Here is a 16,114-nt window from a genome sequence, read left to right as displayed (position 1 = left end):
ATTTTGAAATACACATTTTTTGTCAATTTTGCATCATGATTTTCATCGACCTGTACTGTATATGTAGTAGACGCTAGCTAAAATACCAGTAGTGACATAAACTCTAAGATGTCCAGAGCTAATCAGTACCTTAATATTTCACTTTCCGTTAATATTTGGAAAACACATAATGGTTTCATCAACTCGTTGTAAAGCGCAGGGGAGGTGGCCGGCGTTACCCCTATGCCGGGCTTACCCCAGAAAAATCAACACTTTTTTAAAACTCGATTTTCTCAACCTTATACTTATTCCACGAAACCGAGTTTTTGGGAAAACACGGCCAATGAACTTAGCTAGCTAGCAGGATATCAACATTTTATACAGCACGTATGGTATGTAATAAAAATGAAAAAGAGCTTACTATGCCGGGCTTCCCCCGGCTTCCCCTAATTAATATTTATATAAAAGTTGATAAAACGTTTATGTAAATTAAAAGTTTATATGAAAAACATATAACAAAAACGTAATGTCGTTTCTTTCTAGAACGATATTCCGCAAATCACGCAAACTCGCAAAAAAAACGCACGCAGAAAACGCATAGTGTAGCCAGGCCTTTACATATCAGCTGATTGATTACCTTTACTATGAAAACCCGGGCTGTGGTTTTCCATCCTACCGGTCCTGACCCCTCTTCACGACGTAAATAACCCCATCTAATTTTCATCCCCTAAGAATCTGACCTCATGGATGCCGGCTCATGGCACAGACGGCCCCATACTATCTCATTCAACCCATCGACATCGGTCCATGACCGCAGCTGACCAGCTCTCTCTGTTTTACAGACATACACGGGGTCAATTCTCGTGGCGGTCAACCCGTACCAGATCTTGCCCATCTACACTGCCGAACAGATCAAGCTCTATCGAGACAAAAAGATCGGCGAGCTTCCCCCGCACATATTCGCCATCGGAGACAACTGCTACGCTAACATGAAGCGCCAGAAGACCGACCAGTGTATTGTTATTAGGTGAGTGGAAAGCATATTTCACGTTATTTGAAACAGTCCTGTCGGGCTGGTATGGCCAAGGTGCCTGGTGAGATGTTTGAGTAATTAATGCAGTGAGCTGAAAACGAGCGCTGAACTCCCGCCCTCAGCTTTTATCATTCTCCACCGATTCCGACTGAACCTCAGACCGGCACCAGCCCTGCATCAGTCGTGACCGACGCTTCCGGCTGACCCCTAACCGTCCCACCCGCCGGGCGGGGTGCCGAGTCGGGGTGCAGCTCAGCAACCTTTCCTCCTCTCCCGCTGGTGAGCCGTAAAAAACGAGCATCACGTTCGACCTCCCGGTGCTGTGTTTTCGCCTGGTAATGATGCCATGTGGCGCTTCTCGCGGTGAGGTGGCGCCCCGACTGACCGCCGGTCACCGCGGTAAAAACGGACTCGGGTCTGTCTGCTTCAGCTGGGCGCGGGGCCGAACGGTGGGCTGTGGGGACCGGGACGGCCGGCCGCGCTGCCACACCGCGGGGTGATGAGAGGCACATCACCGGGAGATTTATGAACAGGCACGAACTTGGTGCGCCTAGTGGCGGATGAATTGTGGGCCTTGGATGACGGTCCGGGCTCGTGACATACAACCATCCAGCATTTCACAGCCATGCGTGTCAAGGATCTCAGTCGGGGCAATAATCCCAGGCTTTATTTTCATAGCTCCGCATGGATGGAAAAAGGGAGAGGTGTTAAAAACTTCCTGACATTTGGTTACTCAGTAGATGGATTTAACAGACCACAATGACCTGATGACCCGACTGCAATAGCGGCGCGACCGACCTGATTTGACCTGACCTGACCCGACTGTTACGGCAGCGACCGATTCGACCTGACCCGACTTTTACAGCAGCGACCGACCTGATCTGAGCCAACTGTTCCAGCGGCGACCGACCTGACCTGACCTGCCTATTTCAGCGGCGAATCAGGAGCCGGTAAGACGGAGAGCACCAAGCTGATCCTGCAGTACCTGGCGGCCATCTCCGGAAAACACTCGTGGATCGAACAGCAGATCCTCGAGGCCAACCCCATCCTCGAAGGTACGCCATCACCGATCTCGATAGTTGGAGAGTGGAAAAATAGCTGCAGGATGGCTACGTGATTTCGAATGGTCTTTTTAAGCAATTGAGGAAGCATTGTTATGTATCTACGTGCTTTCTTGTTGCTGTATCTCTATACGTTGCGTACTGTACCGAGTTCAAATGAACGATGCTAATCGGACATAATATATGCTTTTGTCGACCACAGACACACATATGTTTCCAAAATGCCTCAATTTTAGTAGCTATATGAACGTCGTTTCGAATGACCATGATATGCATTACCTTTTGATACACAACCCTGGTTAAATTCCTGATAACCCGTCTCTCCATCTTCGTACAGCCTTCGGCAACGCCAAGACGATCCGGAACGACAACTCGTCTCGCTTCGGCAAGTACATCGACATCCACTTCAACGACCAGGGTACCATCGAGGGCGCCCGGATCGAGCAGTACCTGCTGGAGAAGTCGCGCATCGTGTCGCAGAACAGCGACGAGCGCAACTACCACGTCTTCTACTGCATGCTGGCCGGCATGACCAAGGAGCAGAAGCAGCAGCTGGAGCTGCAGGCGCCCACCCAGTACCGCTACCTCACCGGCGTGAGTGTGACGGGATGCTGCTGTCCAACACTGCTGATATGTATTAGGACAGGTCATTCACAAGTGGTAACCCTATAACATATCAACTGCCATGCCAGTTGCTGTAGTCACTACTCACTATTCATACAGTGTCATATTTGTGACGTGTCTTCCAGAAACGGAACTAAAACCATTGCGATGTCGGCTAGCGCCTAGCGCAACAGATAAACACCTGAAAGGTTCCTTCTATCTGCATGAGCGTCCCAGGTTGTTCAGACATAAGGCTTAAAAATAACATTTTTGCAAATAAGACGTTCTAAGGCATCCACCAGAAGCATCTACCTACTTACCTTAGTCCAAACTGCTCCTAATCCCGAGTCAGGCGTCGCCGCTCTCTGCCACTCGGGATCCCTGATACCGATCGCAGCCGCAGCCCCACGCGCTCTGTTCTCAGTAATTGCTGATAGCTGCGTGCCTCGGCCGCCAGTAATTCCCTCAGAGATTGATACGAGCGGCGCCAGAGCTGACCTCCTGACCTGGCCGGGGCAGGGGCCGTATCTGGGCAGCTGGGATCATCTGCCGACGTCACTGGGCTTAGTCTCTCCCGGAGGCACCCAGATATCAGCCAGTCATGGGGAGGGGCGATAGCCGTCGACAATGTGGGGATAGCCGGATACCGATGCGCTTTGGATTCACGGCTAAACGGTTTGCTCAATTTTGACAAAAGTCGGCATGTCGAAACAGGCATGTCACTTGAAGGTGACTTGATAAGTGCAATGACATGAATGTACTATGCCTCAACCGAAGGTAATGACTAAATGCAAACATAATACATGTAGCCATTGTAAGTTTCCACCAATAAGTCTGGCGACACTGACACGCTACAAATGACCCGTGACACCAATTTTACAGTCGATCCATCCGTGAGTCAGGGGCTTTGTTTTCAGTTCGCTTATTTGCATGTTTCGCGGGGTGACATATGGTGCGTAAAATCGCCATCACCTTTCACGATTCAGCTCTCCGAAACGTGAAACGTACGATCAGCCAATGAATAAGACCTCTACGGGGGATAAGGGCGAATGTTCATAGGGCGTCACCCATGCGTGCTTGCTGAAGGTGGTAATGAGTGTCTGTTTAGGTCAGGACATTCTCAAAACTAATCTGAGTTGGATCCACATTGCTGATGATAGCGCAGCGGTAGCGCAAGACTGGGTGACGAGCGCAGTAAAGCCTCCTTACTGCACTGAGGCTGTCTCGCGTCAGCTTTCTTTGCCCTTGCACCTCGAATGTGCCTTTTATGCATGCCACGTACGTTAAAATACATTCATCACTAAACATCGTTATGCACCCAGGATTCGCACATCGCGCGTGTCGAAAGACGACATCTTTCGCGTACTAACGCCACTCCATTGCTCTTTACATCCAAACGTTTAAACACCCCTATAATCCGACTGTCTGCATCTGACTTGTCCATTGTATTCCCCTGCAGGGTGGGACGATCACCTGCGAGGGCCGTGACGACGCGGCCGAGTTTGCCGACATCCGCTCCGCCATGAAGGTGCTCATGTTCAGCGACACAGACATCTGGGAGGTGCTGAAGCTGCTGGCCGCCATCCTGCACATGGGCAACATCAAGTTCGACCCCACTGTCGTCGGTGAGTGGACGTGGGGCCAGAGTTGATTTATGGTCGCAGAAATCCGGATTGGATACGAAGTGGATTGTTGAATATGAAGGCGGCGCTTTGACATATGGAGGATGTCAATCACAATCAGTTAGGTAGGCAAAGACTTCAGGCTCAGTCCATCAATCTTCGAGCTGCCTCATTCCATTCAATTGTCTATTTATGGTAATGCGATCAAACAATAATTCATTATCTGATTAAAATGTCCAGGTTCGATCTCTAAAGTCTGCCTGCTGCTTAGAACTGGTCGACTCTCTCGCCGCTACATGAACTCGTCTCACCATCGACCTCCCCCACTGCAGACAACATCGACTCATCCGAGGTCCGCGACATGACGAACGTGAACCGGTGCGCCAAACTGCTCGGGGCGGGAGGACAGGCGCTGGGCATGGCCATCACATCGCGTACCATCTTCGCCCAGGGAGAGACCGTGGTACGTAGCTACATCGGAACCTGAAATAGCTCCTGCTTCGTGGAAAACAGAAATGCTTTTTGCAGTGGGAACAGTTTTAACTGTTGCTATTGTTGACATCGACATTCAGCGTAGGTAGCATGCGACATCCGAGCAAATACTATTAACATCTGTGATTTATGCAAAATATATGGATCGGTACATTCCAGCAGAACGGTTGCATAGTCGTACCCATTGTTCATTTATCATGTCTGTTTTGAGGTCTGTGAATTTACTCAGTGAGCCCAAACCACCTCCGCTTGCAGAGGTCGCTGCTATCAGTCGACCAGGCCATGGACGTAAGAGACGCCTTCTGCAAGGGAATCTACGGCAGGCTCTTCGTCTGGATCGTTAGCAAGATCAACTCGGCCATCTACCGGCCCAAGAAGACCTTCAGGTCGTGCATCGGTGTGCTCGACATCTTCGGCTTCGAGAACTTCAGAACCAACAGGTAAGCTTGGCGAATCTCATAAATGAATGAACTGATTCAGCGGAGTTGCATTAACTTCTCGTGCAATAGTTGTACCTCGAGCAGCCATGCCCATGTGGGCAAAATTACGCCGTGAATGTAAACATCTTCGGTCATTAGCAATGCTCCATGGCAGTCTTATAAGTGTGCCAATAGGCCTCAGCAACAAACCTCACATCTCACTGTCCTGTCCTACCGTCAGCTTCGAGCAGTTCTGCATCAACTTCGCCAACGAGAACCTGCAGCAGTTCTTCGTGCAGCACATCTTCAAGCTGGAGCAGGAGGAGTACAACCTGGAGGCCATCAATTGGCACCACATCGAGTTCGTCGACAACCAGGACGCGCTCGACATGATCGCCGTCCGACCGCTCAACATCATGGCGCTCATCGACGAGGAGAGCAAGTTCCCCAAGGTGAGTGACCGGTGGCGGTGGTGCCGTGATGGGGACGGTAAAGATTATGCCATGGCTTCTCCCCCATGGACATTTAGTCCCGGTAGTATGTTTTAATCTTTACTCTTGTAGAGTTCATGTTGGTTACGCAGATAACGAAGTGTGACTAATGAATAGGAGCATGCTGCTAGATCGTCTTCTCTCAGTCTCACGATCACCTCGACTGCCATTCCCCAGGGCACGGACCAGACGATGTTGAACAAGCTGCACAAGACCCACGGCGACAACGTCAACTATCTGAAGCCCAAGTCGGACATGAACGCCTCGTTCGGCATGAACCACTTCGCCGGCGTCGTCTTCTACGACGCAAGAGGTAATGTCTTACGTTCGACCATGATCGTCGACAGGCGCTTGGGGGTTTCACTGCCTGCTTCGTCAATTAAAGACCTTATAGTCGGATGACCGTGTTTGTTACGCCATTTGGAACTCCCCTTGTTGTTACTATTGCTTATAAGAAGGGAATATGTGGATAGAGACCCGGATCTTGGAATGGAAACTTGACTTTGGTAGCTTAAAACGTGTATCACAAAACGTGCTTAAATATCAATAACGATAACCGCAGCGATTACCTTTTGAAGGATGCTAGCTGAAGCCTGTAAGCATCTGACTCGTCCTGCTGTGCTCCTGGCCAGGTTTCCTGGAGAAGAACCGAGACTCGTTCAGTGCCGACCTGATGCAGATCGTGCACAGCTCGACCAACAAGTTCATGCACACACTGTTCCAGGAGGACCTCAACATGGGATCAGGTGAGGCGCCGCAACGCGAAGTCCTCTCACCATCTCTCTTACGGCATCCGTTGTTTGGTTCCTATCCACACGATTTATACGCCCCATTAACCATTCGGTATATAAGCGTATGTGTCCAAAATGGAAACATGCGATTTACTTGGCAGAAACTTCTGTCAATCCCGATGCATGCATGTGGTGCTCCGCTGATGCATATGTTCGTCTCTTCCAGAGACGAGGAAGAAGGCGCCGACTCTGTCGACGCAGTTCAAGAAGTCGCTGGACTCGCTGATGAGAACCCTCTCCAGCTGCCAGCCGTTCTTCATCCGCTGCGTCAAGCCCAACGAGTTCAAAAAGCCCATGGTGAGAGAGCTCAGCAAATCAGTTAATGAAACCTTTACGTTTAATTAGCATGGTGCATGCCTTCCCATGCATACAAACTTTTACCGTTCACAGTGACATGCCAGCCTTCTAGGAGGTTCAGTGAACGATTCATCAACTTTCCTTTCGATAAAAACTGCACATTCACTTCACGTTGAAAACCGTGGTCATGCGTCCACTCATCAGCTACGCTTGCAACGAGCCTGCAACAATTTTTCTTCATGACGCGCTGAACAGTCAACAGTAACAGTACGCCATCATAACGTCACTTAACCGCCACCTACCGTCATCCTGCTGTCAGCTCGCTCCATGCAGCACACCTGTGACGGGACAGCCGTAAGGGGTCGGGGGAGGGGTGGGGGGTGACGAATTCTGACCATCTGCGACCGCGGCCGAGCTGCAGTCCCAGTCAGTTTCCACATGTGAGGACCGAAGAAATGTGACATAGTGGGTTGTGTGGACAGTCGGGAGTGTTGGCGATGGTTTGTGTGCAGTGCTTGTGAGTGTGACCGTGACTGTTTGTGGTAGGTATGTGAGGTAGTTGCATCATTTTATTTTATAAATAGCTTACAGTGAGGTGTGGTGAAGTGGAGGGGCGGAAGGGGGTGATAGCCGATACTGCAATCTTGCACCGTCTGGCGGCTGTTACCTGATAAGCCTCTGTGTGCTGATATACCACGATAACGCCCTTATTCTCATACCAGGATCGCATTAGGGCAATAGTCGTTAGGGTAATAACCTGGCTTATCATTGCAGTCATTTAATGGAAAGATACATCGTCACGGATGCACTACAAAGACTTACTTGACAAAGACTGGATTGATGCGACTATGACGGTCTCATTTTTCAATGACGTTTACAGTGCTTCTCAAAGCCAAATGCACTTTGTAGCATTTGCCGCTGACATCTTTTGGGTTATCTGTTTTTAGATGCAACTTATTCGACGCATGACCAATAATGCATTTCATAAGCCATGACGCTTTGAGATTCATGTCGCAAACTTTGTGATAAACCCACATCTGCACACAGCGCCACCACCTGACGCGACTGTGCTCTATCTCCGACCATTCACCGTCTACCCCCGCACCTCTGACAGCTCTCCGTTCCTCCGCCGGCAGATCTTCGACCGGGAGCTGTGCTGTCGCCAGCTGCGCTACTCCGGCATGATGGAGACGATCCGGATCCGCCGCGCCGGGTACCCGATCCGGCATACCTTCGGCGAGTTCGTCGAGCGCTACCGCTTCCTCATCAGCGGCTGCCCGCCGCCCCACAAGGTATTGACGACGGTCTTAGAAATTGACATGGCGAATAACCTTGGTTGCTGTCTCGTCTGTGGTCAACGCAAGTATTCGAAACCTCCTAAAGAGCAATTATTTGCAATTTTATTTCTTTATAAGTGTGAAAGACGAGTGAAAGCCCATGCTTTGTTTTAGTTGAGGAAAAACGACCTGCGGACATGTTGACCTGCTGACCCATCACTCTTCGTTGCAGGTCGACTGCCGGGCAGCTACCTCCAAAATCTGCAAGGAGGTGCTGGGCCGCTCCGACTACCAGCTCGGCAAGAATAAGGTGTTCCTGAAGGACTCGCAGGACCTGTTCCTGGAGCAGGAGCGAGACCGTGTGCTGACCAAGAAGATCCTGATCCTGCAGCGCTCCATCAAGGCCTGGTACCACCGGCGGCGGTAAGTTGAGGGACAACCGATGCATAGATAACTACATGTTCATGACTTCGTCGGGGAGACAGATAAACGGGGTTTCGTAACTGAGCTGTACCGGGTCTGGGATTGCACGTCACTTGCTCGCAGCATTAAGTTATGGCTTTGACTCTGCAATTGACTAAAGCAGCAACGTTAGTGTTTCACCTCTTCTGGCAATGCGGATGGCTTCTGTTCCATGCCCTCAACCGACCTGGCACCTGCATCGTCAGGTTCCTGCGTATGCGCGCTGCGGCCATCACGATCCAGCGTGTGTGGCGTGGCTACGCCCAGAAGCGAGCCTACCAGCACATGCGCGTCGGCTACATGCGGCTCCAGGCGCTCATCAGGTCTCGCGTGCTCTCGCACCGCTTCAAGCACCTGCGAGGTCACGTGGTCTCTCTGCAGGTATGTGCGTACATACGTCTTGAGGGTTGAGACAAAGAAACATGGTCTAAGAGCCATTAGGTCCGATGGGCTCATACAAGCTAAAGGCATGGATACAACCTGGCACCCAAGATGACAAAATGGTAGCCTCACGCCATGCCAAACTTCACGGAATGCGACCACCTGAGTCATACTCGTATTGCTAACACTCGACACGTCCCATCTGTAACAATCCTGGATTCCACACAGGCGCGGTGCCGCGGCTTCCTGGTGCGTCGCGAGTTCAACCGGCGCAACTGGGCCACCACCACCATTCAGGCCTACGCGCGCGGCATGATCGCCCGCCGACGCTACAAGAAGATGAAGGTGGGTACCGGGTGACCCGGGAGGGTTTCGAGATGCGGGAGTGCAATTGACTCCTGGGATGGTCCCGTCTAGTCGCGTCCACTTGTGTCTCGACGTGACGGGGACGGGCAAACCCGGGGACAGCGTCATTCAACGACTGTCTGTTGAGCATATGTCAATAGAGCGATGGCCTTGGCTCGGTTCCGAACGACGCGTGCTTCCGTAATATGTTTGTCACATCTCGACAGTTGTGTGCGTTCTGTGCGCGTGACCGGTTCACCAGATCCGCGTAATTCAGTCACTCACCAACACCCCAGTGAGCTGTTCCTGTCAGTAAACCACAGTCCCCTCGCCCCCGTCCCGTTGACCCTGAACGGCGCCGATGGAAGCGTGACCTACCCTCCAAGCACGGCCGGCACGCCACCCCGACAGTAGCCTGCCGGGTGCTGCGTGACGTCACAGTCCTCGGCGCAGCGGACCACGGGTCGCCCGCTCGACACACGACATTGGTGCGCGGGACCCGAACTGGATCGGTCGGCCGGGTGGTAGGGGGATGCTCAAGTGGACGGTGAAACGAACGAACACGAACTAATCGCTGACGAAACGCTAAATCGACTGAGGATTGGCTACGAGACACTCGCTGGAGATCATTGCTCTATGAAGACCGTCTGAGAAGCAAGTAAAAGTGATTCGAAGATGCAGATCCACATGATGCTCTGAAGACAATGAACATCTCCATACCTACTTCCGGTATGATGAGCAGCAAGAGATCTCGAACGTCGCCAGTGCTGGACGTTATACGGAGTCAGGCTCACTGGTCACTCAGCTGAAATTGCCGACCAGTGTTGTTCCGTCCCTGCAATCAGCAATGGCGATGAACTCTTTGTGGTCCTGTGTCGGCTCGCGGTCCTCAGTGGTGGCAGGAGAGCACCTCAGTGACTTTTACGAGCCATGTCGTCTCGTGAGTGCCAATGTGAAAATGTCAGTCGGTTGGGTCCCCCTATCCAGCGCGCGCCCCCATACAGCTGCTGGTTCCTCTCCGGTTATCCTTTCGCTCTACCATGTTCTAAATGTTTCAAGACTCCATGCAACAAGACATTTGATATCACGTAGTCCTAGCGTTGCGAAATTGGCTACACAATCTCTTTAGCGTCATTTTTTTCTACTAATCTCGAATGCGTTTCATCATGTATGCTTGACTTACGAGACTTACGAGCCCAAATGTAGAATCTGCCGTCACGCGACCCTCTAACCGATGTCGTGTCCCTCACCCTCAGATGGAGTACCGGGCCCGCATGGAGTACCTGCGCCTCAGGGACGAGGAGGAAGCCCACCTCCGGAGGCAGGTCGGCCAGAGGGAGGCCAAGAAACTGGCCGAGGGCAAATTCAGGGTAAGTCACCATACCGCGGTTATCCGTATCCTACATTCAGAATCGTTTCCAGCATATCTGCGCCACGCGGTCGTGAATCAGCTCCTCTCGTCATAATATCGCGTGACCCTGAATCGACGGTGTCCATTACGCGTGTTCGTGCACCGCCATACATTCATCTGCAATATGTGCGTGCGATGCTGAAGGTCGGGTTTCAACGTATCGTTGGCAGTGGTCTATTCGTCCACGTTTTTTATCGGCCATTGATCTGCGTTCTGGGCGATCTATTGTTGAATGAAGTTGGAGGTTACACTGGCCTGTTTGTGTAGCCGAGCGGAAGCGGGGATTAAGGTGATTCAGACGCCGGGATAATACCTATGTCTGATCCCCTTCGATGTTTATTCAACCGAGATCGTGAAGCATAGAGCTTACAGCTAGCTGATCGAAGTCATAGAGTTTGTTGGGAAGGCGGCTTCGCTGATATTTTGCTTGATTACATTTACAGCTTACAGTAACTCCTTCTCTTTCTGTAGCATGCCTTGTTAAAAAAAACTACAAAATTTACATATCTTTCTTGGGAAGCCTCAGCCAACATGTCCAACTACTCCGGCTGTCGTGTTGAACGAATCCTGAGCAGCAGCAGAGTGACCCTGGTGCCCGGATCCTCAGGAGCGTCTGGAGGAGCTGGAGCGGCGCGAGCAGGAGGAGGAGCTGGAGGAGCAGCGCGGTCGGGACGCTGTGCGCGTGGTGCTCTCCGAGGCCGAGCGGCGCCAGATGGAGCCCATCGACGACTCAAAGATGGTGGACGACGTGTTCGGCTTCCTGCAGCCGGACGGGGCAGGCGAGGCGGCCGCCAGCCAGGCCTTCGGGGTTAGTATTGAGATACGGTATGTTGCCAGGAAATGTGCTTCGCAGAAAATCTCCCAGTTTCATTTAACACATATAAAACCCTCACGTCACCATTCCCGGCATAAGCTCAGCTTTATTTGGACATTAGCCTGAATTGTGTCTCCACGACTTCTTCGTTTCGCTACCCGCACCTATAAACAAACGGTGCTTCCCACGCTGACTCGCATCTTCCATGCCCATCCACAGGGTTTCCAGCCCCTGCCGAAGGGTCCCGCCAACGGAGAGGTCATCTCCGCACTTCCAGCCGCGCCCGAGGAGGTTGAGGACCTCAGCGAGTTCAAGTTCGCCAAGTTCGCGGCCACGTTCTTCCAGGGCAACGTGGGCCCGCAATACTCGCGGAAGGCGCTCAAGCAGTCGTTGCTGCCACTTCAGACTCAGGGCGATCAGCTGGTTAGTGCATTCACATGGACAAGCGGGTGGAATCGGGGAGCGGGTGGGGTGCTGAAGGGAGGCTAGAGTGGGGCGGGAGGGCAATGAGGGCGCAAACGGCAGCACGTGTCAATGGTAAGCAAATGAAAAGCGAGGCACGTGATGGCTTGCACAATGCACATGCTCTAGCAAGTCACTGAATGGTGAACGTGGCGAAATAAATGTGTGAGTCATCGAAGGGGAATGTGCTGACGAGTTGCCGCTACTTGGCGGTAACGAGTGCTTGGGTACATAAATCCTTGCGATGTGCTTGAGTTATGCGATGGCTTATTTTGACAAATCCTCAAGCTCACAGATGCGCCGTTCCACTTGTTCCTGAGACGTTGTCTGTTCGTTGACCTGATGTTGACCGAGGAACTGTGACCACGCCGTCCGCAGGCCGGTCTGGCGCTGTGGATCACGATCCTACGCTTCATGGGCGACATGCCTGAGCCCAAGTACCACACGATGGACCGCGACAACACGTCCGTCATGTCCAAGGTGACGGCCACTCTCGGCAGGAACTTCGTCAAGACCAAGGAGTTCCAGGAGGCGCAGCTCATGGGAATGGAACAGGTGAGTGAAACACGCGGCAGAGCGAAGGAATTTGGGTCACTGATGTGGTTGGAGGGATTTTTTGATGAGTCCCTCATAGGAAAATTGCGTAACTTAGTAGGATTATATGACCAGCCCGGGCCCCGGCATCTAACACCGTTTTATATCGCTAACAAGTTCACCTTCAGGCATGTTTGCCCACGCCATTACTAGTTAATACCAAATCTCGAAGGAACTTTGCAACTAACGCCTTCTGCACATAATGGATGGCCGCAGTACACATCTCCGAAAATGAACATGACATCACGTTTCAGGAGATGATGGCGGCAGCGGCCGAGGGCTATGGCAGTGGGGTGAGAACTCTACCCGCGATCGTCTGACTTCACCGCTTATTCACAAATCTGTCCGTCCGTCTGTCCGTATTTGTCTGACACTCCACAGAGGTCGTCCCTTCCACTGTGGCTGTCGGGACGAGGTGGCGGTGGCGGTCGCAGTGGCACCGCACACGTGTGTCACGCATCGCTTGTCACAGGGCAAGGATCACATACAGGCTTCACACTGGTCACCATGCTACAATTTCATGTTGCGTGATGCTGCCCTTTGGTACTAAGTGGTCGATCAATGATGCAAAAGTGGTTCTGTAGCGGATACCGGTGGAAGTAGAGGACGAACGCACGTTGACCTGACCTGTTCTTCAAGGGACTCATGGAGAATCACAGCACATGTCCGAATTTCGTGTTTGTCCAACAGATTGCAGGGGCTGTATAAAGGAATCCTGCTACTGGTCCTGGTTATTGCAATGCTGTATCATAGTAAAGCCTTGCTTTCGTCCTTTCGTGGCGTAGTTAGAGACGGTGCAAACACTGGCTGCACATTGCACACGCTTTGTACGTACCAACATATCCCTACGGTGTATTGTGTTGTATCCTATGAATGGGCGATTTTCGAATATGATCATGTATGTATGAATGACCTTTTGTTTCTGTTATTTCAAGATGTTGTTGCATAAGAAAAATGTATGATTATTTAGTACACTTTTTTATTCCACTGCAGCGGCAATGGAATGGTTTTCGTTGAGTGATCGTATAACGCAACGTCTAACATTATCTACGCACTCCTTGACATGTTATCCACCGGAAGGTCATCCCACCACAATTACTTTCAACCAACACTTCATTATGTTCAGTACCGGTGAACCGTTCTTGACATAAACCCTCGTGACCGCCGCCCAGGAGTACCTGAAGTCGAAGCCCCGCTCCATCCGGAACAAGCTCGTCTCGCTGACGCTGAAGCGGAAGACCAAGCTAGGCGAGGACGTGCGCCGGAAGCTGGAGGAGGACAGCTACACCACGGAGAGCTACACCTCGTGGCTCGAGTCGCGGCCCACCTCCAACCTGGAGAAGCTGCACTTCATCATCGGTCACGGCATCCTGCGCGCAGAACTCAGGTCTGTTATAAAGGGATTGTTATAAGGGGTTCGACGATTGTCTAGTAGCGACAACTCATTTATAGCACTAGTGGCTGAAGTCTTGTGAACAGGTTTCAATATGGAAGTGTTCGTCTGCTGCCCTCATGTTAACCCAACAAAAAAAAGCATTCGTAAATTTTTGCTGCCTGCTTCACCGTTCGTAGCTGAAATGTCGAGTATGCAGTTCTCGCAGGCATTCTTCCGATGTACCTCAAAGTATCCTGCAAGCCCACATACAGCTGATTGTACCAGACGTCTGATTTCCCCGCCTCTGGTCATCACAGGGACGAGATCTACTGTCAGATCTGCAAGCAGCTGACGAACAACCCCTCGAAGTCGTCGCACGCCCGCGGCTGGATCCTGCTGTCGCTCTGCGTCGGGTGCTTCTCGCCGTCCGAAAACTTCGTCAAGTACCTGCGCTGCTTCATCCGCGAGGGGCCGCCTGGCTACGCGCCCTACTGTGACGAGCGGCTGCGGAGGACATTCAGCAACGGCACGCGCAACCAGCCGCCCAGCTGGCTGGAGCTTCAGGTAAGAGCCCCATCGTATGCTTAGTCATTTCTCGAAGCGCATCGCAATGACATAATTTATTTAATCTAAATAGAAACAGAACTATTTATGCAATTTACCTAGAACAGAGCAAAATGTTTTGAACGGGCGAGTTTTGGTGGTCGGAAGTCACAAAACCTAACCATGTTGAGGGTTACTGCTAACGTCAATAATGGCTAGGCTTTGGTTAATGGCCTGCCTGTCATATCATATCCCTGTTATTCTCTCTGACTGACAAGTGACAATACAACAACTTCATCCAACAGGCGACCAAGAACAAGAAGCCGCTGATGCTGCCCATCACGTTCATGGACGGCAACACCAAGACGCTGCTGGCCGACTCTGCCACCACGGCCCGCGAACTCTGCAACCAGCTGAGCGACAAGATCGGGCTCAAGGACCAGTTCGGCTTCTCACTCTACATCGCCCTCTTCGACAAGGTATGGCAACGGCAAGAGCAAGTTGAATGAGGTGACGAAGGGATTGAGGCTACTTTCGATATGCAACGTTTCAAAGTGTTGGATTAACCATGTGGTTTGTATCAGATTGTATCGCACGAACTGAGGTTTATCCCGGGTTCTACCAGGTCTCGTCGCTGGGCTCCGGCGGTGACCACGTGATGGACGCCATCTCCCAGTGCGAGCAATACGCCAAGGAACAGGGAGCGCAGGAGCGGAACGCGCCCTGGCGGCTCTTCTTCAGGTCAGTCCATGTCTTGCATTGTCTGACACCGACAAGCGAAACTTTGTGGTGAACTTCATCACCAGCGCTAACGTAACCGTTGTCCGAGAGCAGCATGATGGAGCAATAGCTGACCTCGTCTCATGTCCGTATTACTGACGTTCCTGTACCTGCTTTCCTTCAGGAAGGAGATTTTCGCGCCGTGGCACGACCCGGAGGAGGACAACGTCGCTACCAACCTCATCTACCAGCAGGTGGTGCGAGGAGTCAAGTTCGGCGAGTACCGCTGCGACAAGGTACGCTCAGCCTGTCACTTGCATATGCTATTTTTTTCACTACGCTCACATTTCTCATTCCTTACTCTGAGCTGGTTGTGAGTCGTATCAGACAACTTCACTCTGACGAATTCACGTTCCTTTACTCAACATAAAATCGTCTTGATTCTCAAACATCTTTATTGCTGGTAATCCTGAACACTCCCAACCAAGTTTGTTGCGTCTCTGTTCCGTTCTCCTCTGGAGTCGTTGGGCTCCATTTGACCCGACCCTGCTCGGACGTGCCCCTCAGGAGGAGGACCTGGCGATGATCGCCGCCCAGCAGTACTACATCGAGTTCAGCTCCGACATGAACCAGGAGCGACTGATCGGCCTCCTGCCCAACTACATCCCCGACTACTGTCTGAACGGCATCGACAACACGGTCGAAAAGTGGGCGCAGCTCGTCCAGCAGGCGTTCAAAAAGGTCGGTGAAAGACATCGGAAGGTGGACGTTGGTGCTTTCGCGTGTGAAGTTTCAAAACCGACCTTGCCGGAATGTCTTAGTTTATAACATGTTAACCCGTCACTTCCCTGAAAACATGTTAAATTGTAGCAGGTTTCACTATGGCGTTGCCCGCACAGTTTATGCCGGTTGTCCTCGATCATAGAACTGTTCCTTCTACTT

The 16,114-nt window shown here is 51.6% G+C and overlaps 1 protein-coding gene across 4 annotated transcripts in view; it reads left to right on the top strand.

Annotated features, from left to right (window-relative positions):
- LOC122377941 (myosin-VIIa-like) overlaps nucleotides 1-16,114 on the top strand; it is a 74,590-nt gene that overhangs the window by 40,425 nt on the left and 18,051 nt on the right. For 2 of the 4 annotated variants that reach the window (XM_043358574.1, XM_043358572.1), the window contains 25 exons: nucleotides 822-1,006; nucleotides 1,946-2,067; nucleotides 2,411-2,667; nucleotides 4,136-4,301; nucleotides 4,631-4,761; nucleotides 5,046-5,230; nucleotides 5,451-5,661; nucleotides 5,878-6,013; nucleotides 6,333-6,446; nucleotides 6,658-6,788; nucleotides 7,925-8,080; nucleotides 8,298-8,488; nucleotides 8,734-8,908; nucleotides 9,137-9,253; nucleotides 10,510-10,623; nucleotides 11,272-11,472; nucleotides 11,698-11,901; nucleotides 12,319-12,495; nucleotides 12,789-12,827; nucleotides 13,707-13,921; nucleotides 14,227-14,473; nucleotides 14,758-14,931; nucleotides 15,078-15,193; nucleotides 15,357-15,468; nucleotides 15,740-15,913. In XM_043358574.1, coding sequence (XP_043214509.1) covers nucleotides 822-1,006; nucleotides 1,946-2,067; nucleotides 2,411-2,667; nucleotides 4,136-4,301; nucleotides 4,631-4,761; nucleotides 5,046-5,230; nucleotides 5,451-5,661; nucleotides 5,878-6,013; nucleotides 6,333-6,446; nucleotides 6,658-6,788; nucleotides 7,925-8,080; nucleotides 8,298-8,488; nucleotides 8,734-8,908; nucleotides 9,137-9,253; nucleotides 10,510-10,623; nucleotides 11,272-11,472; nucleotides 11,698-11,901; nucleotides 12,319-12,495; nucleotides 12,789-12,827; nucleotides 13,707-13,921; nucleotides 14,227-14,473; nucleotides 14,758-14,931; nucleotides 15,078-15,193; nucleotides 15,357-15,468; nucleotides 15,740-15,913 — 4,050 coding nt within the window. The remainder of the gene's footprint in view (nucleotides 1-821; nucleotides 1,007-1,945; nucleotides 2,068-2,410; nucleotides 2,668-4,135; nucleotides 4,302-4,630; nucleotides 4,762-5,045; nucleotides 5,231-5,450; nucleotides 5,662-5,877; nucleotides 6,014-6,332; nucleotides 6,447-6,657; nucleotides 6,789-7,924; nucleotides 8,081-8,297; nucleotides 8,489-8,733; nucleotides 8,909-9,136; nucleotides 9,254-10,509; nucleotides 10,624-11,271; nucleotides 11,473-11,697; nucleotides 11,902-12,318; nucleotides 12,496-12,788; nucleotides 12,828-13,706; nucleotides 13,922-14,226; nucleotides 14,474-14,757; nucleotides 14,932-15,077; nucleotides 15,194-15,356; nucleotides 15,469-15,739; nucleotides 15,914-16,114) is intronic. The other 2 variants (XM_043358575.1, XM_043358573.1) reach the window with 1 other exon arrangement.

Source organism: Amphibalanus amphitrite, unplaced genomic scaffold, assembly GCF_019059575.1.
Source record: "Amphibalanus amphitrite isolate SeventyFive unplaced genomic scaffold, NRLGWU_Aamphi_draft 000053F_arrow, whole genome shotgun sequence".
NCBI classification, from domain to species: domain Eukaryota; kingdom Metazoa; phylum Arthropoda; class Thecostraca; order Balanomorpha; family Balanidae; genus Amphibalanus; species Amphibalanus amphitrite.
The sequence above is the reverse complement of the archived record's forward strand: the minus strand, read 5'-3'. Positions and strand labels throughout refer to the sequence as shown.